A 25,321-nucleotide genomic window follows, 5' to 3' on the forward strand; every position below is an offset into this window, starting at 1 on the left:
TACAGTCTGAACACAGTTTTCTCTGACCTTTGTTCTACTATTTTGGCTATCCAGTTCAACAGTTTTTGTTCTGCTCAACACGTAGCAATGGAGTTTCAGAGAGATAGCCTTTCCAAGACTAATGAGTTTTTATTTACATTAGGACAGTTTATTACTGAAGAAAGGGATCAATCGTGCATTAATGTTTCAGTTAGACACATCTGGATTTGGTATTTTTTTTCATAAGCTTAAGGGAAACTCCCATAACTTAAAAGAAAAGTTCAGACCAGTTCTACAGAAATCTTGAGTGAAGATTAATGTGTAAAGTGGTACTCCTAAGAAGAGGAGAAAATAGTAAAAGTAGATTATATTATAGTCAGGAGTTCAGGTTCAGATCATAAGTATTTGGAATAAGTTATTTGAAGCTGAGAACAATTAAGCTCGGACGTATGAAAGTTCCAAAGGAGGCTATCAGATGTTCCGAAGTGGATGTAGAAATCACACTTAAAGTAAGCCGAGAGGCAGTTTTCACTTGTGCAAGTACAAGTGTGCATTTAGGTACAATAGTGGTGTTTAGGTGATTTATAAAGAATGTTTATGAGATTAATGCTTTTACAGAGTATTTCAAAATCTTTAAATGTGTACTACATGTAAATTGTCTGGTTTATTCTATTCATCTTCATTTCTTTTGTTTAATAAACCTCCCTTTCATTGTTAAAACCTACTCTGTAATATTGCATGCTTTCAGTGCAAAATTGCCTCATTCAGATTTCAATCTGAGGTCTGACTTTCCAGGAGATTCATCAGCTGGGATCATCACATGTGCAGAGCAAGTTTTGCCGAGAGATGGACTGCTGTTTGGTTTGTACAATCAGGACCCGTTGTGAAGGTCAGGAGTTGTCAGCATGACAAGAACTTTCTGACTGGCTCCACGGCAGGTAGACAGAGTGTGTATGAAAAATACAGAGGCAGCAGCCTTCAGACTGCAAGACACACAGGGGATTCTCTCTCTCTCTCTCTATGTGCAGTGAAGCAATCAGAAACTAAAAGATTGCTAGCTCTTCATAGAGTCATACAACAGGCCGTTCAGCTCACCATGTCTATGCAGATCAACAAACACTAAATTACACTAATCCCATTTTCTTGCACTTGGTCCACAGCCTATTGTGCCCTGCTGTCTTGTACTCATCCAGATGCTTCTTAAATGTTGCTAGATTACTTGCCTCCCCCACCCTCTCAGGCAGTATATATCTATCATCCTTTTTGTGAAAACATTCTCCTCAGATCTCCTCTAAACCATTTGCTCCTCACCTTAAGCATAGGTCCTCTGATCTTAGGCATATCTGCCTTGCGGAAGAGATTCTTACAAACAATCCTGTCTAAGCCGATCAGAATTTTGTACAACCTCAATCAGATCCTTCCTCAACTTCCTCTACTTCAAGAAAAACTAATCAAATCTGACCAGTCTAGTCCTCATAACTGTTCATCCCAGACAACATCCTGGTGAATCTCCTCTGCACCCTCTCTCATGACTTCTGCAAAAAACCTGAGAGAATCTGAAAATAAGAAGATGGGCAGAAAGAAAATCTTAGAAAAAACAAAATGGATAGCTCCTTGAATCCTGTGGGCTGGTGCTGGACCAACTGCAAGTAAATGGGATTAGTGTAGTCATGTGTTCGTTAACATAGACATGGTGGGCCAACTGACCTCTTTCTATGCTGTATGACATTAATTGTTCATTTTTTCTGTCACTGGTTAGAGACAACAGCAAGCAACAACTGATGGGAAAGAAGAACTAGCTATCTTTTAGTTTTGATTGCTTCACTGCATACAGAGAGAGAGAGAGAGAGAGACCTTTGTCTCTTTTGCAGTCTGGAGGCTGCTGTCCCTGTATTGTTCACACAAACTCTGTTCACAGTATTTTTCTGCACCTGTAACATCTATGTTTGTTTGCTTGTCTGTCTGTATAGACAAGAAGGAGGATAGAGCTTTAACTAGTAAAGTTAAAGGCAAGGACTGATCAGGGAGAGTCAACATGGCTTTGTGCGTGAGAAATCATGTCTCACACACTTGACTGAGTTTTTTGAAGAAGTAACAAAGAAGATTGATGAGGGCAAAGCAGTAATTTGATCTATATGGGCTTCAGTAAGGCGTTCGACAAGGTTCCCCATGGGAAACTGATTAGCAAGGTTAGATCTCATGGAATAGAGGGAGAACGAGCCATTTAGATACAGAACTGGCTCAAAGGTAGACGACAGAGAGTGGTGAAGGCCTGTGACCAGTGGAGTGCCACAAGGTTCGGTGCTAGGTCCTCTACTTTTTGTCATTTACATAAATGATTTGGATGCGAGCATCTGTAAGAATAATAGGGTAGTTATGGTAGGGGATTTTAACTTTCCAAACATCGACTGGGACTGCCATAGTGTTAAAGGTTTAGATGGAGAGGAATTTCTTAAGTTTGTACAAGACAGTTTTCCGATTCAGTATGTGGATGTACCTACTAGAGAAGGTGCAAAACTTGACCGAGTCTTGGGAAATAAGGCAGGGCAGGTGACTGAGGTGTCAGTGGGGGAGCACTTTGGCGCCAGCGACCATAATTCTATTTGTTTTAAAATAGTGCTGGAAAAGGATAGACCAGATCTAAAAGTTGAAGTTCTAAATTGGAGAAAGGCCAATTTTGACGGTATTAGGCAAGAACTTTTGAAAGCTGATTGGAGGCAGATGTTCGCAGGTAAAGGGACGGCTGGAAAATGGGAAGCCTTCAGAAATAAGATAACAAGAATCCAGAGAAAGTATATTCCTGTCAGGGTGAAAGGGAAGGCTGGTAGGTATAGGGAATGCTAAAGAAATTGAGGGTTTGGTTAAGAAAAAGAAGGAAGCACATGTCCAGGCATAGACAGGATAGATCGAGTGAATCCTTAGAAGAGAATAAAGGTAGTAGGAGTATACTTAAGAGGGAAATCAGGAGGGCAAAACGGGGACATGAGATAGCTTTGGCAAATAGAATTAAGGAGAATCCAAAGGGTTGTTACAAATATATTAAGGACAAAAGGGTAACTAGGGAGAGAATAGGGCCCCTCAAAGATCAGCAAGGCGGCCTTTGTGTGGAGCCACAGAAAATGGGGGAGATACTAAATGAATATTTTGCATCAGTATTTACTGTGGAAAAGGATATGGAAGATATAGACTGTAGGGAAATAGATGGTGACATCTTGCAAAATGTCCAGATTACAGAGGAGGAAGTGCTGGATGTCTTGAAAAGGTTAAAAGTGGATAAATCCCCAGGACCTGATCAGGTGTACCCGAGAACTCTGTGGGAAGCTAGAGAAGTGAATGCTGGGCCTCTTGCTGAGATATTTGTATCATCGATAGTCAAAGGTGAGGTGCCGGAAGACTGGAGTTTGGCAAACGTGGTGCCACTGTTTAAGAAGGGCGGTAAAGACAAACCAGGGAACTATAGACCAGTAGCCTGACCTCGTGGTGGGCAAGTTGTTGGAGGGAATCCTGAGGGACAGGATGTACATGTATTTGGAAAGGCAAGGACTGATTCGGGATAGTCAACATGGCTTTGTGCGTGGGAAATCAGGTCTCACAAACTTGATTGAGTTTTTTGAAGAAATAACAAAGAAGATTGATGAAGGCAGAACAGTAGACGTGATCTATATGGACTTCAGTAAGGTGTTCGACAAGGTTCCCCATGGGAGACTGATTAGCAAGGTTAGATCTCATGGAATACAGAGACAACTAGCCATTTGGATACAGAACTGGCTCAAAGGTAGAAGACAGAGGGTGGTGGTGGAGGGTTATTTTTCAGACTGGAAGCCTGTGACCAGTGGAGTGCCACAAGGATTGGTGCTGGGCCCTCTACTTTTTGTCATTTACATAAATGATTTGGATATGAGCATAAGAGGTACAGTTAGTAAGTTTGCAGATGACACCAAAATTGGAGGTGTAGTGAACAGTGAAGAGGGTTACCTCAGATTACAACAGGATCTAGACCAGATGGGCCAATGGGCTGAGAAGTGGCAGATGGAGTTTAATTCAAATAAATGCGAGGTGCTGCATTTTGGGAAAACAAATCTTAGCAGGATTTATACACTTAATGGTAAGGTCCTAGGGAGTGTTGCTGAACAAAGAGACCTTGGAGTGCAGGTTCATAGCTCCTTGAAAGTGGAGTCGCAGGTAGATAGGATAGTGAAGAAGGTGTTTGGTATGCTTTCTTTTATTGGTCAGAGTATTGAGTACAGAAGTTGGGAGGTCATGTTGCGGCTGTACAGGACATTGTTTAGGCCACTGTTGGAATATTGCGTGCAATTCTGGTCTCCTTCCTATCGGAAAGATGTTGTGCAACTTGAAAGGGTTCAGAAAAGATTTACAAGGATGTTGCCAGGGTTGGAGGATTTGAGCTATAGGGAGAGGCTGCACAGGCTGGGACTCTTTTCCCTGGAGCGTCGGAAGCTGAGGGGTGACCTTATAGAGGTTTACAAAATTATGAGGGGCATGGATAGGATAAATAGACAAAGTCTTTTCCTGGGTTCGGGGTGTCCAGAACTAGGCCATAGGTTTACGGTGAGAGGGGAAAGATATAAAAGAAATCTAAGGGGCAACTTTTTCACGCAGACGGTGGTACGTGTATGGAATGAGCTGCCAGAGGATGTGGTGGAGGCTGGTATAATTACAACATTTATGAGGCATTTGGATGGGTATATGAATAGGAAGGGTTCGGAGTGATATGGGCCGGGTGCTGGCAGGTGGGACTAGATTGGGTTGGGATATCTGATTGGCATGGACAGGTTGGACCGAAGGGTCTGTTTCCGTGCTGTACATCTCTATGACTCTCTGACTCTATCATAAGTTGACGATTCCTACTTTGTTTTCCTGTGGTTAGAATTGATTTCTTAGTAATAAATGATAGTTTCTGGTTAAGCATGGACACCTGGCTTGATAATTCGAGTCCATCAGCAGGGTAAACTGGGAATTTTGAGTCATTTGATAAGCTCTAACTCTTGTAACAATGCTGGCAGTTGTGGAGCTTCAGCATCAACACACTTTCCCATGTGGGTCTTGACAGGTTGATTGGTGCCTTTTATTGGTGAGAGATGTCAAGTCCACAAAGGCTACCAAATCATACTCAACTTCATGCTTGGCTGTTTCAAGACAACTCATGATATATCCGCATAACTACTGCAATGTTTTACCAGTTTCTATATTAAGTTTAATTGACTATGGTTTGAACACTCATTTATTAAATTACTTCCATAGTTTCTAAGCTACATCCTTAAATTCCACTGCCCCTCCTAGTTTAACTTTCTTAATTTGCAGTGAATTTCAGAATCAAAGTCATTGACATAAATTAGAAAAATTAAAGCTCGCAATATTGAACACTGGGGAACTTTTCTAAACAGTTCACCCTATTCAGATACAAACTTTCTAACCTTTGCCTTCAAGGTATTTTCTCACTCAGAGTTGAATTATGCCTTGAATCACCAAAGCTTTGAATATCATTCATCATTGATAATATTTCATGTATAAATTTCTCAGAAAAAAAGACAATTTCATAGGGTTTGATTTAGGTTCTCATATTTTCAATGAAATCAAGGAGGTTATACTTATTTAAGACTTTCAACAACTAAATCAATGCTGATTGTTGTTTATCAGTTTGTTGTGGCAGAAATAATTTGCTAATGTGGAATTGAACTAAGACAAAATTGCCTTCAGTTTTGTTTTCTTTTGAATATTGGCACAATATTAACCCGCATCCAATGTACTATTTTTCCACTGTCTGACGATTATCATTGCGGTTGTCAATGTCTTACAAATCTTTGCATTCTAAAGTAAATGCTATCAAGTCTGGGGATGTTTTTGCTTTCAGCCTATCGAAATGTCCTCTCATTACTCACCAAGTAATAATTCACCATACATAATTGTTGGCAGACTATTTGCTTTCAAGTGATATTATAGTTAAACCTAATTCTTCTTCCCATGAAGGCAAACACTGTTTCCATCAGTGATCCCCTTGGTGATCAGGAACAGGAACGCTATTTGATTTATGTGGGTGAAATGTTTTAGTTAAGGCAGATTAGTCAATATGGTGGTTATCTGTGTTGTAGCAAGATTGAACTATGTCATTCCACTTAATTACCAGTCTCATTTGCATGGCATTATCCAGTAATAAAGCAGAGGCCTGGCACCTGCTGGCAAGAAACTAGGATCAAAGGAGGTTAAGTTGGACAGGCAATTTTACCTGGGCTTCTCTTGTGTTCTTCCTGGCTAAGATCAACCTTACTGCTGGTCTGAGAGTGGAAACTCCATCCCAATTTCCAGTATATAATAACTGCGTGGCTCAGGTATACAAACATTTAATAAAATGGCCTAACATATTTTAAGCTATTCGACCTGTGTTAATTCTGGAAGCATTGTAACCACAGGTTGACACAAGAGGAAGGTCTATCTATAACTTACGCTCAACACAAAGCTCCGAATATCAATCAAGTTCATTGCTTGCAATTATATATAATATTTGCTGCGTTTAATATAGAGAGTATATTTAGTACATTTTGAAAATCAAGGGATTTTCAGAACAATTCATTACAATTTTGTCAAATAGCAGAATCTAGAACTTTATGGGTAATAAATCCATCCATCTTGTCATAGGGTCTCATAGCACAGAAACAGACCCTGCGGCCCGACTTGTCCATGCCAACCAGGTTTCCTAAACTGAAGTACTCCCATTTGCCTCTGTTTGGCACATATCCCTCTAAACCTATCCTAGTTATGTACCATCCAAATTTATTTTAAATGTTGTAATTGTACTTGCCTCTACCAGTTCATTTGGCAGCTAGTTCCACATATGCAAACATCCTCTGTGTGAAAAAGTTGCCCCTCAGGTCCTTTTAAACCTTTCCCTTCTCACGTTAAATTTTATGGATTCCAAAAGACCTTGGCTATTCACCTGATCTATGCTCCTCATGATTTTATAAAATTCTACAAGGTCACCCCTCAGCCTCCAGGGGAAAATAAGTCCCAGCCTATTCAGTCTCTCCTTATACCTCAAACCTTCTAGTCTCGGTAACGTCCTTGTAAAACTTTTCTGGACCTTGCATTATGAATATTTGGAAGTACTCATGGTGCTGAGAAAGTACTTACAATCTTCATGTGTGCGCAGAAGATGAGCTGGACTCCTGGGGCCATCACCTGGTGTAGTGAAACACAGCACTGAAGTGTAATATTCTGTAAACTTCTTCAAGCCTCGGATGTACCCAACATGGACCATATCCTGGAAATTTGGTTGGACTGTTACCATTGTGAAGTCTTCACTCTGACCAGGCTCCCAAGCCAACAGCTGAAATGGTAACAACATTATGGAGATTTGGAGAAGGGGACATTTCAGAAAGTACTGCTGTCAACTAACATGTATTCAGCAACCACAAGCAAATTTCTGTGACTACAAGTTTTATTATATACAAATCAACTTCAATGAAAACCCAGTCAATTTCAGTTTGTTACCAGTCAGAACAGATGACACTTCAGTGTGGAACTTTTTGAATGCATTATTCTCAAATTATAATATAAAAATGATCATTTTAATGGGGAAACTACTTTTGTCTATTTAAGAGATAATACAAAACCTTTTCTTCATTATAAGATTATCAAAAGGTGCACTCATATTTATCCTCAACAAAAATATTACAAACTTTGATTCTAAATAGGAGAAAGAACAAATCTTGGCATAACAGTTTCTTCTGGAATCATGTTGATCCAGGAACAGTTTCCTGGGATTAATTAGGGCTGCAGAACATTTTATAAACAGTGATTACTGTGACCTTGTAACATAGAATCATAGAGTCCTGACAGTGCAGACTGAGGCTATTTGGCCCACTGAGTCTACACCGATCCCTCAAAGAGCATCCCCCCCAGACTTAAGCCCCCTATTCTATCCCTGTAATGCTGCATTTCTCATGGCTAATCCACCTACCGGCACATCCCTAGATGTTATGGGGCAATTTAGCATGGCCAATCCACCTGTCACACACATCTTTGTGGGAGGAAACCTGAGCACCTGGCAGAAACCCACTGAGACACAGGAAGAATGGGCAAACTACACACAGATTGTCACCCGAGACTGGAATTGAACATGGGTTCCTGATGCTGTGAGGCAGCAGCGCTAGCCACTGAGCCACCATGCTGCCCCATGATTCCATATTGACTTAAATTTCTACATTCATAAACTATGAAACTTTTCAGGTTTAACCTATGAACAGATTTGGTTGTAAAAGCTTCTCAAACTGCACAATTACTCTTGGTTAACATTTGTCAAGTTAATGCAAATAAGGTGATGTATGTCAACATCCACAGTGAAATAAAATTAAGGACTGACTGTCCATGTACCTCAGTCAGTATATTTGGTACCTCATACACTCCTGTATAGCCAGTGTTTAAGTTGTGTGACTTGACATTAATTGATTAGCCTGAGCAATGGAAGATTGAGTTTTCACCATCGCTGTTGGCAGCCCAGACTTTTTTCACTGATCTGTTCCTAAGAGCAGCTGTATCATGATAGGATGGAATTATGGTGGGCCAAGAACTAAATGATCTATGTCTCTCTCCTCAGTGATGGAGTGTCTCATTATATATGGCCTTCTGACTGAGTCCAAAGTTTCAATTTAAAGAATTACAGGTAATTTAAAATGACAGTTTAAATTTAGATGGACGGGAGGAATCCAGTAATCAATGCCAATTTTTTGATTTAAAAAAACAGCTGAAAAGTTAAAATTCTTATATGAATAGATTTCGAGGTAACATGAAATTGATTGGCTTCCAAACATTTGTAATTATGATGTTTCTTGAGTACCCCAGAATGCTTAGTTTTTTCACAACAGCAGCTAATTGTGGTGGAAAGCAATTAACTTACAGGAAATTAAGGGAACATGCATTCAATAAGTTAATGCTTTTGGAAATTCTCTAACAGACATACTTGCCAACCTCAGGGAAAGAACTGATGAGATTTCTCACCATCTGCATCAAAATTGAATCAGAGAGGAGAGTGTAGATTAGCTTTGAATTATTTTGCTGTATAAAGGCTTAATTGAATGCTCATCTCTGCAACTGGAATCAAGTGTGACTCACCCAGACTATCATGTCGCATCTTGCTGAGATTCACAAGGGATTTATCTTAAATTGACTGCCAAGATGTTCTGAGTGGATTTTACAGTTCTACCTCATTACTTTTGTCACATAACATTAGGAAATACTGTACTTGTTGTGGTTGTCCACAATCCAAATCTCAACAAGATTCTGATCCTCACTTTTCACAGAAGTACGTAGCACAGAAGGAGACTTTCCAAGCCATTGTGTCTCTCAACTAAAGCAATTCAAAACTACTCCCTTTGTCCTGCTCTCTTTTCATATTCCTTGCTTCAAATGCTTATTTGTATTTTTTATTTCTACCTTAGCTACTTTCTGTGGCAAAACATTCCATGCTCCAACAACTTTACTGGATTTTCTCCTGATCCATCTGCTCACAATGGCATTGAATCTTCAACCAGAGAAAATGAACATTTCCTATATAGTTAATCAAAAGTCATCATATATTTGAAAATCATTAGTTAATCATGTTTTGCCGTTGACTGTTATACAGAAAAGTACATTCTAACATTACACAGTTAGATCTGACATTGACTCTCTTGCACTAAACAAGACAATCTGAACAAATGATATAACATATTGATAAATTTTGGATCGCAGTTGACCAAATATCCCTTTTATCTTGGTTGACGAATGCTGTAGATTGAGTAAGGCTGCCAAGGATTTTTCTAAAGAATTGGGATTTGGCAAGTATTCATGATCCTGTGGGTACTTCATTAATTCAATTTAATGACTTTGTGAGTTAAGTTCAGGTTTTAATACACTGAGATATTTCTGCATCCTTGACTTTTCAGAATGATTCAGGAAGGATAGTGGTTCTACTTACTGCAGAATTTATATGAAGGTTTGGAATCTAATTAAAAGTTTACAGCACAGGTCAATTTCAGAAATCTGAACAGACAGAAATTTCTTTACTCAAACCATATAGAAAATTGATGTGGGTAAAACCCAAGGATGCAGATATCTTTGTAGGGGAAATTGTGAGTACTTTGGAAGAGGGTTTGTGGATTGACATGCAGCACCCACTCAGAGCATGCACCACACATTAATCCTTAACAGAGGAAAAGCTACTTTCAATTAAGCAGAAAGGTGTAATGATTTTCTCCTGTTCTTTTTGTGGAACTCATCATGGAATGGAACTCTTTCTCTTTCAGCTTCCAAGATCAAGATCCATAGCTTTTCATTAAGAACATAGATTAATGTCAGGTCATGATTTGGAGGTGTCGGTGTTGGACTGGGGTGGACAAAGTTAAAAATCACACAACACCAGGGTACAGTCCAACAGGTTTATTTGGAAGCACTAGCTCTCGAAGCGCTGCTTCTTCATCACCCGATTGTGGAGCAGAATCATAAGCCACAGAATTTATAACAACAGGATGATTCTATGCAGTGTCATAGAATGAAATATTAAACAAATTTAGCTTAAGTCTTTCATCAGTGCTTTGAAAGCTAGTGCTTCCAAATAAATCTGTTGGACTATAATTTGGTGTTGTGTGATTTCTAATCTAATGCAAGGTATTTTTGACACTTGCCACACTAACCATTCTTGTGCCTCTCTCAGTAACCTTCAAATGTGTAACTGGGATAGCTTTACACTGTAGATCATTATCACAAGAAACTTGACTGAGAATGATTCAGAAATAACAGAACATGAAATAAAAGTACATTGTTTTGAAGGAAGGAATAATAAAAAAAAACTTTGGGACATTTTTTTCCTTCCGAATGCAGGGAAACTGTGATGGTATAAAGAACTGTGGATGGTGGAGATCGGAAACAAATAAAAGCAGAAATTGCTGAAGAAACTGAGCATGTCTGGAAGCAGCTGTGGAGAGAGAAACAGAGTTTCTTGTGATTTGAGACTAGGCTATTGCTCTAGAAGGATCACAGGACTCAAAATATTAATTCTGTTTTCTCTGGGCAGGTACTGCCAGAACTGTTGAGTTTCTCCAGCAATTTTTATTTTCAATGTATCCAGGGAAACTGAGGCTCTTTAAAGTAAATATTTGAGATTTAGTTGGCCTGCCTGGTTCAGGGACACACAATGAGGCGCAACTTCTTACTGAGGAGCAGGAAGCAATTATAAACTTAGAGAAACTATTTTGTGCTCAAGTATGTTGATGTTGCTCACACAATCCTGACTACTAAAACAAAGTTGTAAATTCTTAAAATTCAAAATGAATTAAAATCTCCTCAACGTGTTTGGTGACCTATACAATGAAATATTAATAAATTTTCAACATTGTATTCATTCATGCAATATGAATATTGCTGACACTTATAGTCCATCCCGATCTGTACTTGAGAAGGTGGTGGCGAACTGCATTTTTGAATGCTGCAGCCCATGTGATGTAAGTATTGGTTTCTGAGAGAATTCCAGGATTTTGGCCCAGCAAGTCACTGAAGGAATGGCAACATATTTCCAATTCAGGATGGAGTGTGGCTTGGAGGGAATCCTGCAGATGGTGATGTTTGCATGTATCCATTACGTTGTTCTTCTAGGTATTAAAGGTCATAGGTTTGTTAAAGGGGCTTGGCAAGTTATGCACGCCAGCTTTTAGATGATGCATTCTGCTAACAGTGAAGGGAATGAATGCTAAGACTGATAGATGGGGTGTCAATCAAATGGGCTACTTTGTCCTGCATGGTGTTGTACATTTTGACTGTAGTTGGAGCTGCATGCATCTGGCTGTGCTTTGTAGACACTGGACAGGGATTTGTGGGGGAAATGTGGAGTTTGTGATCAGGAACTTATTAACTCACCATAGAATTCCCTGCTTGTTCTTGTAGCCACAGCATTTCTGCAGCTGATCCACTTAAGTCTCTCCGATCAAAGGTAACTCATAATGTGGGATTCAACAAGGAGAAGGTACTGTCTAGGAGAGATGTTTGATTCTCTCCTGTTGGCGATGGTCATTGTCTGGCACAGATGTTACTTACCACTTATCAGCTCAAGCTTGGATGCTGCCCAAGTCTTGTTGCAGGTGGATATAGACAGAGAAGTTGTTTGGTTTGGTTCTCAAATGCTTCACATAAAAAATGACTTTTCACAAGTTTCTGAAAGAGTTTTCTGAAATGTGAAGGTTTTAGTATTGACTCCTTGTTTGTTTAACAAATCACAAACTGTTTCTCCAAGAGTGCTGGTGTGCCCTCTGGTGAATCATCAGCATTCTGTATCACAGAATTATTGTAATGATGGAATTTATGTCCATTCTTCACCACACAAGGAATTCCCCTTCTCAGACTTACTGCCAGGGGAAGACAGCAAGAGGATAGTCCACACAGCAATGGCAAAAGACTAACTGAAGGGTGGAGAAGGACATGGCACTAAAATCATAAGGAAGCTTATGGGGTTTGAGGCTGCTCAATATTTGGACAACAGCTACAGGGTCAAGTCAGGCCAATTATAATATGAACATTACAGTGGAACATGTAACCTTCATTGAGGGAGAGGGTGCAATGAAAATGTGAATCTTCTTTCCAGGCAATTGTCGATATGAGGAAGGATGTAGGAATGTAAAGTAAGCAGGAATTGCAGGAAAAAGTATTTTTTAAAACGTGTCTATATCTGAAGAGCTGCAAAAACAGCCAAAGAATGTTTGAGTTGACAACATTTGGAACTGGTAACTGTTTTATCTTTTTGATTTCAGTTCAGGATTGCTACCGCACCCTAAAGGACACTGACTCCTTGTAGTAGTACTCAGTCCAATATAAAACAGGCTTGTATTGTGTTGCCAAGGAATGTTGAAATGTCACAAACTGGATCACTTGTGTCAAACAAACAATAACATTTTGCTGTAAATTTCATAACTAGGTTTTGGCCAATTACTCACTTTCTAATCCCCTTATAGGAAGTAATCATGTTCAAAACAATTAGTCAGAACTTGATCTTGTAGTTACGTTGATAACAAAGAAATTAAGAACATGTTGAACCTTTTCATCCAAGTAGGTTTTCCTCCAATGTCATGTGTCTCCATATCCGAAAAAAAATACCATCAATATATCAGGAGACAACACCATTTCACATAAAGGGTTAAGTATTTTCAAACAAAAGTCAGGAGAGGGGTAGAATATTATAAAATAATGACAAAACCATTGGCTGAGCAGTCATTGTCACCACAGCTAGTGTTTCTGCCTCATTACGTTCCCACGCAAGGAGCTAGAGTAGAGATAGTCAGATAGCATAGGTCAACAACAGAGCAGTTGAACTCAGTGCTTTTGCAAACAGAAAATAATTTGAATCATTTCAATTTTTTTCTCGATATATAAATTAACATTTCTTGCAATAGCAACTGATAAGATTGATGAGGAAGTATCATTTATGCTTGACTTGCCTCATTCAGACAACCTTTGTGATTGGGTTTTTTTATTCATAAGGTTAACTTTGACATACTATAACAAGCACTACTTTCACTCATTTTTTTGGTTGTAATATTATCTTTCTCTCTGCAAAGAAATAACATGCATTTTAAAAAACAAATTAAGATTTGCTTATTGATTTAAAACTTCAGACAATAAGTAAATTAAGAGATGATAATGGAGCAGGTCAAGTTTCTTGTTATTGGCACAATTTGAAATTCACTTTCTAAAACGTAGAATTTATAGCAGGGATAACATTTCTACTATAATGGATTGCAATCTGTGGAAGAGGCATATATGTCCCTTTATCACAGTAAATGCATAGATTAATACATTGCAGATGAGAGTAGGCTTGCGTAATGAAACACATATGTTTTCGTTTTTAATTACATCACAGGGTAAGTAACAATGTCCTCCCAAATATGAATCAGAATGAAATTCTTTCACTGGAATTTGCTTGCAAAAGTCGGTTAGGAATTAAATCTGTTCCTGGATAGTCATGATGGATTACCTAGGAACAGTCGTTGACTACTTAGCACCTTAAGATTGTTCACCCATTCCATGAGATCATGGTGGATCTGTATCTTAACTCTATTTTCCTGTCTCAGCTCCAAATGCATTAATATCCTTAATTAAAAAAAAAACTATCAGTCTCAGATTTTTGCAGTGAAAGTTCCACGCTTCCATTTGCGGTTGTACTGTAAATTGCAGTATAGATGTTGAACTTGCGTAGACGATGATCCAATTTTTCTGGTGCTAAGAATGTGAATTTGGCATTTAAATTATACCCCTTTCTCTGCCATGTTATTCTACACTTGCATTAGTGGTCAGCTTCAAACTTTCTACCCAGAAATGCCTGTGTTACTTACTGACACTTTATAACTACGTGCAAGACTTCAAGCAAATGATGTGAGCTGTGTTGCAAAGAAGTACTGGAGTTTAAGACATACCCACTTTTTGTGTCAGACGCTGATGTCACTTAAAAATTGCAACCAGCCATATCCCTGAAGGCAGTTCATTTTTCTATCAAGCATATAAGTCAACCGCTGTTTCTGTCCTTCAACCGAAGGAATTGTATAAAGATTCAAAGGTTGACTTTGTATGTTAACATTGATGGTATTTCTTAGTACTTCTCTTGAAGCACTTGATTCTGACTTTAAAGCTTTGCCCCTTTCTCAAAGGATGCAAGGGCATGCAAGTATTGAGAGCTCTTGTGGTGGTGTCTTCATTTAATGGGTTTACTTTAGGATTTCTCACTCAGTATCTGATCTGCTTTGAAACTCCATCTGACAAATCATGTTGGGTACAACATTGGAAGATACCCTTTAGGTTTATTCATTTATAGCCCCTTCACATTGAAGTGTTGATGACAGTAGCCTTAACTATAAAAGTAACATAACTGAGGTTTGATACTGCTTCTGGATGAAGACAGCTACTAAAAGGATTTGTTTTGACAGGAGCAGGAATGAGATTCTGCCATAAATCCGAATGCTGATACTAACACTGACATAGCCAGTGACAGAGATTGCTAAATTGTTATTTTCTCCAATCCTTATCCAGCCAACAGGGAATGTTGGCCATTAATTCCTGGAGTGTTGGGAACATTATGTATAATCTGACACTGAACAGAACCCTAATCAACAATGTATAGTTTTTAAGGCATGTTGAAATTATGATTTTTACCTTGTAACCTTGGTTAATCCCATTAATAAACTGAGGACTGGGAGGTGTCCATGTGAATCGAATGGTAGTGGAATTAATGGCTTCAGCATGCACATTTCCTGGAGGCACTGTAGGAACTAGGAAGAACAACAAGAATTCAAAAGGAAAGGGAGAAAAATGGAGAATTACTGGCAATTTTAGACAACACATTCATGCATGTAGAATAATTTCTGATACGTTTGCTTTGATCATTATGCTTCATTTCTATGGCATACTTACTTTGAAATTTTGATTTGGAACTCCTAACAACTTTTTATAGCCAGATTGAATTCAAGGGACAAAATCAAAGTGTCTTTTGTTGGTATGTAATGTCCTTTTTCTCTATTATGGTTCTACCTGACCAGACACTAATGAATGCAAGCAGGTTGAGTAGGAAACCTGTTCTATGCCAACAGTAGTGTTACCCTTTTCTGAATGCCAGAAGGTTTGTGAAATTATCCTTAAAGGTAGACTATTTCTATTTTTTTTCTCCTTCTGATCTTCACTGAGAATGTTCTTGAAGCGATTGTGACTGGAGTTGGGGAGACTAAACCCGGATTACACTACTTTGCACTGTTATGGGAGAATCATGCACATACCCACAATATGAATGCTAAATTTGTGTCAGGGATTTTTTTCAATACTGTCCTGATTTTGCACTCTCTCTAAGGTTTCTTCAAATGGTGTGCTTTTCTCCATCAAACAGGATCAGAGAATCTGCACCACAGATGTCTGGACCACTGCTCGCAGTGTCACTCACTGATTGACAGCAAGAGATGTGAAAAACGTTCTTCCTCTTGTGCCTCAGAAAAAGCCTCTCTTGAAGGTAATGTTGAATTCAAGGACTTGGTGAAAATTAAGGTTTTACCTCTCTTTGTTAATTATATACCACCAGGGGTAGCTTGGTGGCTCAGTGGTTAGCTCTGCTGCCTCACAGTGCCAGGCACCTGGGTTCGATTCCTGCCTCAGTCGACTGTCTGTGGAGTTTGCATATTCTCTCCGTGTCTGTATGGGTTTCCTCCAGGTACTCCGGTTCCTTCCACAATCCAAAGCTGTGCAGGTCAGGTGAATTGGCCATGCTAAATTGCCCATAGGGTCAGGTGCAATACTCAGGGGTAAATATGTAGTCGGGGAAATGGGTCTGGGTGGGTTACTCTTCGGAGGGTCGGTGTGGATTTTTTGGGTTGAAGGGCCTGTTTCCATACTGTAGGGAATCTAATCTAATCAAATATTTGCTGCTGGCTTGTAATGTGCGAGTCTCGGGGTAGCACGGTGGCCCAGTCGTTAACAATGAGCCTCATAGCACCAGGGACCCATCCTTGGGTGTCTGTTTGTGTGGATTCCATCCAGGTGCTCTGGTTTCCTCAAACTGTCCAAAGATGCAGGGTTAGGTGGACTGGCCATGCTAAATTGCCCATAGTGTCTTGTGTTGTGCAGGCTCCGTGGATTAGCCACAGGAAATGTAGGGTTGCAAGGATAGATTAGAGGGATGGGATGCTCATTGGAGGGTCAAATGGCCTGCTTTCCACACTGTCGGGATGCTATGATTCTCATTCAACTAGAACTGGAACGTGGAAAGATCCATGAAAGGCAGGTCTTCAAAGCAGCTGATCTGAGTGAACCAGCTGTGGCTGGTGGCAAATGCATAAATGAATCCCTGGTCTGAGGATAAAACAGCACATTGATGTGACCCAACAGTACTCAAGGACTAGCATCAATTCTGGTTAAAATGGAATTAACTTTGATCAAGACTAAATTTTAAGTGTGCATAAAAGATTTTCTATCATTTGCTTTACATGTGTGCAAATCTTTACCATAACATGCAACTTTCAAAGAAGTACTTGAATTTCTTGAATTGTTATATTTCCCAAAAAACTATTTGCTACGTTTATAGACCAAGTGATTTTACTTTACAAACTAGGAATAATGATTTTAATAAAGCAACACTACCTAATGGTACCTTTCCCACTCCCCACTTCTCCTGCAGTAAATATTCAGTACCCACCTCCTTGCAGGGTCCACTCAGTGACAGTTGGGCTATAAATTCCTAGTCCAGCCCCATTATACGATGCAACAGCAATCTCATAATTGGTCCAAATGATGAGGTCTTCCAGTAAGAAATTATTAACATCAGGACTAGTGATATTTTTATACTGGTGCTCCACAGGTAAACCTGCCAAACAGTACCTATAAGAAGAGAAAAGTCAATCAAACACTTTCCCTAGGAAACTTCTGAAAAGTATACACACCAGGGAATGTACAAATGGTGTTGCTAATAAGAAAATATAACTTAGAAAAGTACTGTCAGATTGCAAGGGAGGGATATTTTTGCAATAGCTAGATGTTTTCAAATGCAAACATCTGATGTGCGATTTTCAGATTGACCATATTCTAAATTTTCCAGGAAGGTGGTGGCTCTGGTCCCAGCTGAAAAAGTTGAGAATGAGTTTATCTCTGCAGTGCCAGGAAACCAAGGTGAAAGTTAGTTGGCAGCAGTCTGTAAATTTCCTGAGGTCATGGTTTCATCTGGATGATGGAGGATGCCTTGCCTCCCAGAGCTGCTTAACTGATGAAATGGCTGCAGCTCTCCAGTACTAGCCATGCCATTGATAGCAGTGAGTCCTGCTGCATCTGCAACCTGAACTCTATGAGAAACCAGAGGAAGCCAGATGGCTGGTGGCCTTGCCATGCAGTGTTGGGCCTTCTGTCCATCAATAAAATACCAGTGCAGAAAAGCAGGAAATTACCTTAGGTACTTATTAATGTTGTGTAGGGAGGTCATTAAAAAATTAAATATTGAGCACAATTTTCAACATGTTAAATATAAACCCAGCAAATTACAATCTGTAGACAATATTAAAAAGTACAGAAGAAAATTAAGCGAGTGTTTCTGTTTTAAGACATCAATTATACATGTTAATTCACTTGTTAGTTTAACAAAAAAACTGAATATGGCAACATTTTCCATCTTTTAGACTTTTTTGCCTCAGCTCTGAAGTGCATGTTATGATGGAAACCACAGGAAAAAATATATTTTCAAAAATACATAGCCACGGTCATCAACTTTAAGCTTCATTCATAAATACCGACAGCAAAATCTCAGTTCTGAGATACCTGATAATGTAACCCTTCAAGGCCCCATTCTGATGGTTCTCTGGGGGCGGCTGCCATTGAATCATGATCGATTGATTAGTTCTGCCACTTGCAATGACATTTTGTGGAGATGCACTTGGAGGTTCTTCAGGTAGTGACAACCTGCAAGAATTTAAACCATTTGGTTGTGAAAAATATGAAGATAGAGATTCAGTTTTGGTAAAACCTCAAAAAATAAAAATGGATTGTACCCAACATGTTGTACTAATGACTCATGAATTTATTGTAACTTTTTAGCACTTAAGAGTAATACATTATGAAAACTGGCAACTGGCCACAGTTGCATTGTATTTGACAAAGTCCTCTGACAGAAATCTATTTCTATAATGAAACCATCTGAGACAAGTTAGAAATTGTAAATGAGTATGACTAAATAAGAAACAAAGTCCACTCTATAATTAATGTGACATGCAAAGTAACCAAGCAATTAGACTTTGACCACAGAGTTTGTAATATTCAGGTATAATCACAATGAGATTTATGGCATATCACAATTCATCTTTTAAGGCAGCTGCACTACATTTGAAGCTATGAATACCTCTCGGTCTCTCTGCTGTATTGGCCCTTTCCAACATCATTCACAGCACAGATACGGAACTGATAAGACCTGGCTGGAATGAGTCCTCTGACCATCAGGCCCACTGATTCTGGATTAACATTCATCAGGTGAACAGTCCAAGGGGAATCTGGAGCAAAAAAGACACAGTTGTTTGAGAATACTCAGTTTTTGGCTTGAAGGCAATTGGTATAAATTGTTCTCTGTTAAACCCTGATATGTGTAGGACAATGAGAAGGGGTGTTATATGAACAAAGGTGAACATTGTTAAGTTTGCAACCAATTAGTGGGACATACAGCCTACTTACCTGGCATCACATCAGCAGTGCAATTCATACACCACAGTGCTCAACTGTACAGGAGGCAAAACATCTTTTTGGTCTAATAACGATCCCCTGTTATGGAAAATACCAATCACATAGCCACTGCACAGTAGCAGTGTGAAACAGTTTGCTTATCTTGCTGTTCAAATTTATGGGACATTCTGACTTTCCAGGATAATGTGATATAGATTAGGCATTTTCAGGTTCAGAGGTGGTAGTCTTTGGCCCATTTGCCAACTTGTGTGGTACAGAGTGAACAATGAATATAACAGGACAGCCATTGCCCCAAAGGATAGCTTTGATATATTGTATTTCTTGGGAAGTCAAGAAACCGGCAGCTCTTTTTTTATGGAGTATACATTGTTGTGACCATTTGTAATTTGGCGTTCTTGCATTTTTGCAGATGAATGCAATCAACAGAGTAAGCCATATGTCTATTTTTCATTGGTATTCAAACCCTGTACCACCAAACAAATGGCATTTTTTAAATTGCTTAGCTTTAATTTTGCCAATGAAAATCCATAATGTGTCAGAATTTAAGCTATATGCTCTGAATAATGTGTTGCTGCAGCACTTACTGTTTTCAGACACTTCCAAGATGTAGTGAATCAAGGGGCTATTGCCATCAAATGCTTTTGACCATGTCAGGGAAATGGCTCTCTTTTCACTGGTACTCAGCTGGGCTGCCAAATTCTCTGGAGCATGTGGGAGCTGTCTATAGTAAGAAAGTAAAGCAACATAAAGCTAACTCAAAATGCAACTTGTCCACCTTTTTAATCTCTTCACATTTGTTTCCTCAGGTATCTCAGTCTCCAAGCCACACTAAATACCAGCCCAATGCTTTGCAAGTGATATTGATTATGCTGATAGGTTCTAACGGCAGTAATACAGTAACTGAGGCAGTTTTGATTGTTGCTCAGTCTGTTCATTGATGCTCAGTTAACAGTTATATTCATATTTATATCAAGCTAGATGAAAACGTCCCTTTTTGCACTAATTCCATAAACATTAACTGGTGGCAAATACCATTAATGAAAACATTTTATTGCTGTTCTTGGTTACGTGTTTTGCACAGACGATATAGCATAGAAATACGTTAGTCAATTCAGCTCATGTGCATCCACCCAAACCTTTATCCACTGCTCTTTTGTCAAACTTTTGTCAGCATAACTTTTATTTCTTCACTCCCTTCATATAATTTCCTCGCTACACTTTAAATGCATCAATACTGTTACCTTAACTCTGGTACCCATTTGCACACTCTTTGGATAGAGTCATAGAGATGTACACGTGGAAATAGACTCTACGTCCAACCCATTCATGCCGACCAGATATCCCAACCCAATCTAGTCCCACCTACCAGCACCTGGCCCATATCCCTCCAAACCCTTCCTATTCATATACCCATCCAAATGTCCTTTAAATGTTGCAATTGTACCAGTCTCCACCACTTCCTCTGGCAGCTCATTCCATACACTTACCACCCTCTGTGTGAAAAAATTGCCCCTTAGGTACCTTTTATATCTTTCCCCTCTCACCCTAAACCTATGCCCTCTAGTTCTGGACTCCCACACCCCAGGGAAAAGACTTTGTCTATCCATCCTATCCATGCCCCTCATGATTTTATAAATCTCTATAAGGTCACCCCTCAGCCTTCAACACTCCAGGGAAAACAGCCCTAGCCTGTTCAGCCTCTCCCTATAGCAAATCCTCCAACCCTGGCAACATCCTTGTAAATCTTTTCTGAACCCTTTCAAGTTTCACACGGCACGCTGGCACAGTGGTTAGCACTGCTGCCTCACAGCGCGAGAGACCCGGGCTCAATTCCTGCCTCAGGCGACTGACTGTGTGGAGTTTGCACATTCTCCCCGTGTCTGCATGGGTTTCCTCCGGGTGCTCCGGTTTCCTCCCATAGTCCAAAAATGTGCAGGTTAGGTGAATTGGCCATGCTAAATTGCCTGTAGTGTTAGGTGCAGGGGTAAATGTAGGGGAATGGGTCTGGGTGGGTTGCGCTTCGGCGGTTCGGTGTGGATTTGTTGGGCCGAAGGGCCTGTTTCCACACTGTAAGTAAATAATCTAATCTAATATTTCCGATAGGAAGGAGACCAGAATTGCACGCAATATTCCAAAAGTGGCCTAACCAATGTCCTGTACAGCCGCAACATGACCTCCCAACTCCTGTACTCAATACTCTGACCAATAAAGGAAAGCATACCAAACGCCTTCTTCACTATCCTATCTACCTGCGACTCCACTTTCAAGGAGCTATGAACCTGCACTCCAAGGTCTCTTTGTTCAGCAACACTCCCTAGGACCTTACCATTAAGTGTATAAGTCCTGCTAAGATTTGTTTTCCCAAAATGCAGCACCTCGCATTTATCTGAATTAAACGCCATCTGCCACTTCTCAGCCCATTGGCCCATTTGATCAAAATCCCTTTGTAATCTGCGGTAATCCACTTTGCTGTCCACTACACCTCCAATTTTGGTGTCATCGGCAAACTTACTAACTGTACCTCTTATGCCCGCGTCCAAATCAATTATGTAAATGACAAAAAGTAGAGGACCCAGCACCGATCCTTGTGGCACTCCACTGGTCACAGGCCTCCAGTCTGAAAAAGAATCCTCTATCACCACCCTCTGCCTTCTACCTTTGAGCCAGTTCTGTATCCAAATGGCTAGTTCTCCCTTTATTCTGTGAAATCTAACCTTGCTAACCAGTCTCCCATGGGGAACCTTGTCGAACATAATCCCTTTTGAATTTCCTTTTGGATTTATTAGTGATTGACTTATTTTTACATGCCCCACCCTCTTTTTAGTCTCAAGTAGAAATGCCTTCACTGTCTTTGCCACATTTCTGAATTTCACAGACCTCTTTTAGGCCACCTCTCAGTTTTCTTAAAGAAAAAAAAGTCTGTTTGTTCTGTCTTGATCGATACAACCTCTATATTATCTTTTGCACTTTCACTAGTGCCTCAATGTCTCTTTAATATTGAAATCAGAACTGTGCCACATTACCTGAAATTTGGCGAACCCATGGTTTGGTATATGGTTAGCATCATTTTCTGTGTTTTTTGTTTCTATCTCTTTAGAAGTTAACCCTGTTTATTGTTTTCATGGCCTTTTTTTACTTGTATTTCTGCATTCATGATTGGTGCATCAGGAATACTTTGCTGCTCTATCCCATTTCAATTCTTATTTTCCAAGGAGTACATGACCTTTTCCTTCCTTCCAAAATGTACCAGCTCTCAATTATTGATATTGAATTTCATTTGTCACTTACATATTCATTATATAAATTTAGTCGTAATATTTTGTACTTTGCTACAATCTTCCTCACTGTGAATTATATACTCTGCAATGTGATGTGTTTTAATAATTTTTAAATCATATCTCTGATTCCAGAATTCTGATTGTTTATGTATCACGAACAACAGTGATCCTAGAAAAGATCCTAGTGGAATATCACTTCCCAACTCTTGTCAGTTTAAATAACTACCTTTAACCCAACACCCTGTTTGTTATTTTGTAGCCAGATTGCTAGCAATTCTGCGACATTTCCTGATTTCACGTGCTTGACATTAGTCATGAGTCTACAATACAATCTCATTAATTCCTCACTTACCTGACTCTGACTTGAGCACTGCGAGAATCATTTCCTCCTACTGATAGCACTTTGCAGGTGTACAATCCAATATCTCCTGACCAGGTCTGAGAGATATACAATGTTCCTGCTTCATCAACTCTCATACGTGGGATGGCATTAACATCAATTACAGCCCCATCCTTCTGCCACACATGCCTGCATAACAAGTGTAGAAAATGTCACAGTACTAAATTTCATAGGATGAACATATTACAGTAGTATACTGGAGGAAAAACAACATATTTTCTTTGTTTATTCACCACAGGTATCTGTTGCCAACAGCAACCAGTAACCAAACATCAATACGTCTGATCATAGATATTCATTTCAGTTAATTGGTGCCCTGATGGAAGTTAATGAAGTATATATCAGCATTGGCCTTATCCCGCTCAGCTCCAGATGACTGAAAGCCAATGCTCCAACAGATTGCTTGGTTTTAGCTGACCATGGAAACTAAGAGAGCTAGCCTTCTAGGTTGAAATACAACACAAGCTCTTTCCAGTATCTGAGGATGACCCCACAAAATCATTGGAGAGCATTAGATTTGACAAATATTTGCATTGGCTCAAGTGGGATAAATTAGATTGCATCTCTAATAGACTTTCGCTAACTACAGAACCATTTTAGATTATTTTTGTGCTATTTGTATCCTTGGTTGTGACCTGGTTTGTGTCATCTGCTTTTGTGACATAATGTATCAAGCAGCTCAAGATCAATCAAAAAACGCTATAAAATCCTTCTCATTCCTACTTAGCAAACAGCTACCTTTGCCAGTATAATAATTACTTTCCCAAGTGAAGCTTAATGAATGAGAATCAGGCAGACTCAAGCATCAGGGAGGAGAAAGTGAGGAATGCAGATGCTGGAGATCAGAGCTGAAAAATGTGTTGCTGGAAAAGCGCAGCAGGTCAGACAGCATCCAAGGAGAAGAAGAATCGACGTTTCGGGCATAAGCCCTTCTTCAGGAAAGAAGGGCTTCTGCCAGAAACGTCGATTCTCCTGCTCCTTGGATGCTGCCTGACCTGCTGCGCTTTTCCAGCAACATATTTTTCAGACTCAAGCTTCAGTATGTTTATGATTTCAGTCATAAACATCATCTGTCACTAACTATCAGCCATCAAAGACATGCAACATCAAATTTTGTCGTCACTGATACCCGTCTTGTGGTTCAGTGCTTGATCAATCACAGCACGATGTTAAAAACCACTCTGACCTAGCAATCATCTTTTCCCAAAAAGTAGCCGCTAACCCTCTACAAATCCAAACTTCCTTCTTTAAGAAGGAAATAATTGGTTTGTGCTATGAAATGTTCTTTAAAACTTTAAATTGTAATTGAAGAATCAACTACATTCACAACTGCAAGAAAAATTACTCCACCCTTCTGAGCTCTATTTCATGTTATGCAATCCACAAACCTCAGGAAGAGAACAGAATGCTTCATCGTGATGGTTTTGCTTTACCTTTGGACCTCCAAAACTAAGAGATCCAAATAATCATAAGGAGTTAAAAATCACACAACACCAGGTTATAGTCCAACAGGTTTAATTGGAAGCACACTAGCTTTCGGAGCGATGCTCCTTCATCAGGTGATAGCTCTGAAAGCTAGTGTGCTTCCAATTAAACTTGTTGGACTATAACCTGGTGTTGCGTGATTTTTAACTTTGTACACCCCAGTCCCAGTTTCCAAATCATAATCATAAGGAGTAATGGACAGAGGCTGTGTAGCTAACCGGTATTGTAATGAAGATATTGGATAAGGTGATAAGTCTGAAAGTTTAATTTTGGAGACTGCATTATGTTCCATCTAATCTGATGATATAACAAAGCTTGAGATTCTGATGGGATCTAATGTGTCAATCCTCTCTCTTGATAGTCTTACTAATTATGTCAATGTAACTTGCACCTATTACTACCATGCAATTAATGACATCTTGTTGTTAAGACAAATGCTTCTGCTTCACAAGATTCACTAGTGGTCCATTGTCCAGGACTGTGAGTCAGGTGAGCCTTTAGCTCAAGTGTGGGAAGGAAGATTTGTGGCAGCACACTACTCCAAGGATTAGTTGGTCATGCTTGCTTCTGCAAAATATACAACAGAAGCGTTGGATGGTGTTCCAATGCTCAGCACTATGCAGTCTATGAGAAATTTCAATAAGAATCATACCTGATTACAACATTGGAGTCATGGGTCACACCGCAGGTTAGGACTGCCATGGTTCCTTTGATTACACTTTGTTCCTGTGGGGGATTTGTGATACGTGTGCGCGCTGTAAAGCAAGTTATAAAAATGACTACTCATTAAATTCATATTAAGGTATTGGTCTACAAGTTCTTCCATCTAAAAAAAACATTCTCCACTAACATGGAGCTGGAGGACCAACTGGTTGAGGTAGAAAAGCCAAAAATATATGATTAGGGGATAGGGAACACCGAAATTTAGGGATGAATGTAATTATGCTGGGAT

General features: G+C 39.5%; 1 protein-coding gene across 6 annotated transcripts in view; it reads right to left on the reverse strand.

Moving 5' to 3' along the window:
* Positions 1–25,321, reverse strand: part of sdk2b (sidekick cell adhesion molecule 2b) — a 1,001,963-nt gene that overhangs the window by 296,305 nt on the left and 680,337 nt on the right. For all 6 annotated transcript variants that reach the window (XM_088000610.1, XM_088000613.1, XM_088000611.1 and 3 more), the window contains 8 exons: positions 25,022–25,124; positions 22,837–23,013; positions 19,791–19,927; positions 18,872–19,019; positions 18,295–18,435; positions 17,186–17,367; positions 15,163–15,278; positions 7,126–7,321 (listed from right to left, as the gene is read on the reverse strand). In XM_088000610.1, coding sequence (XP_087856736.1) covers positions 7,126–7,321; positions 15,163–15,278; positions 17,186–17,367; positions 18,295–18,435; positions 18,872–19,019; positions 19,791–19,927; positions 22,837–23,013; positions 25,022–25,124 — 1,200 coding nt within the window. The remainder of the gene's footprint in view (positions 1–7,125; positions 7,322–15,162; positions 15,279–17,185; positions 17,368–18,294; positions 18,436–18,871; positions 19,020–19,790; positions 19,928–22,836; positions 23,014–25,021; positions 25,125–25,321) is intronic.

Source organism: Chiloscyllium plagiosum, unplaced genomic scaffold (genome assembly GCF_037043375.1).
Source record: "Chiloscyllium plagiosum isolate Xiang-an unplaced genomic scaffold, Cpla_swu_hap1 HiC_scaffold_25, whole genome shotgun sequence".
In the NCBI taxonomy this organism is placed as follows: domain Eukaryota; kingdom Metazoa; phylum Chordata; class Chondrichthyes; order Orectolobiformes; family Hemiscylliidae; genus Chiloscyllium; species Chiloscyllium plagiosum.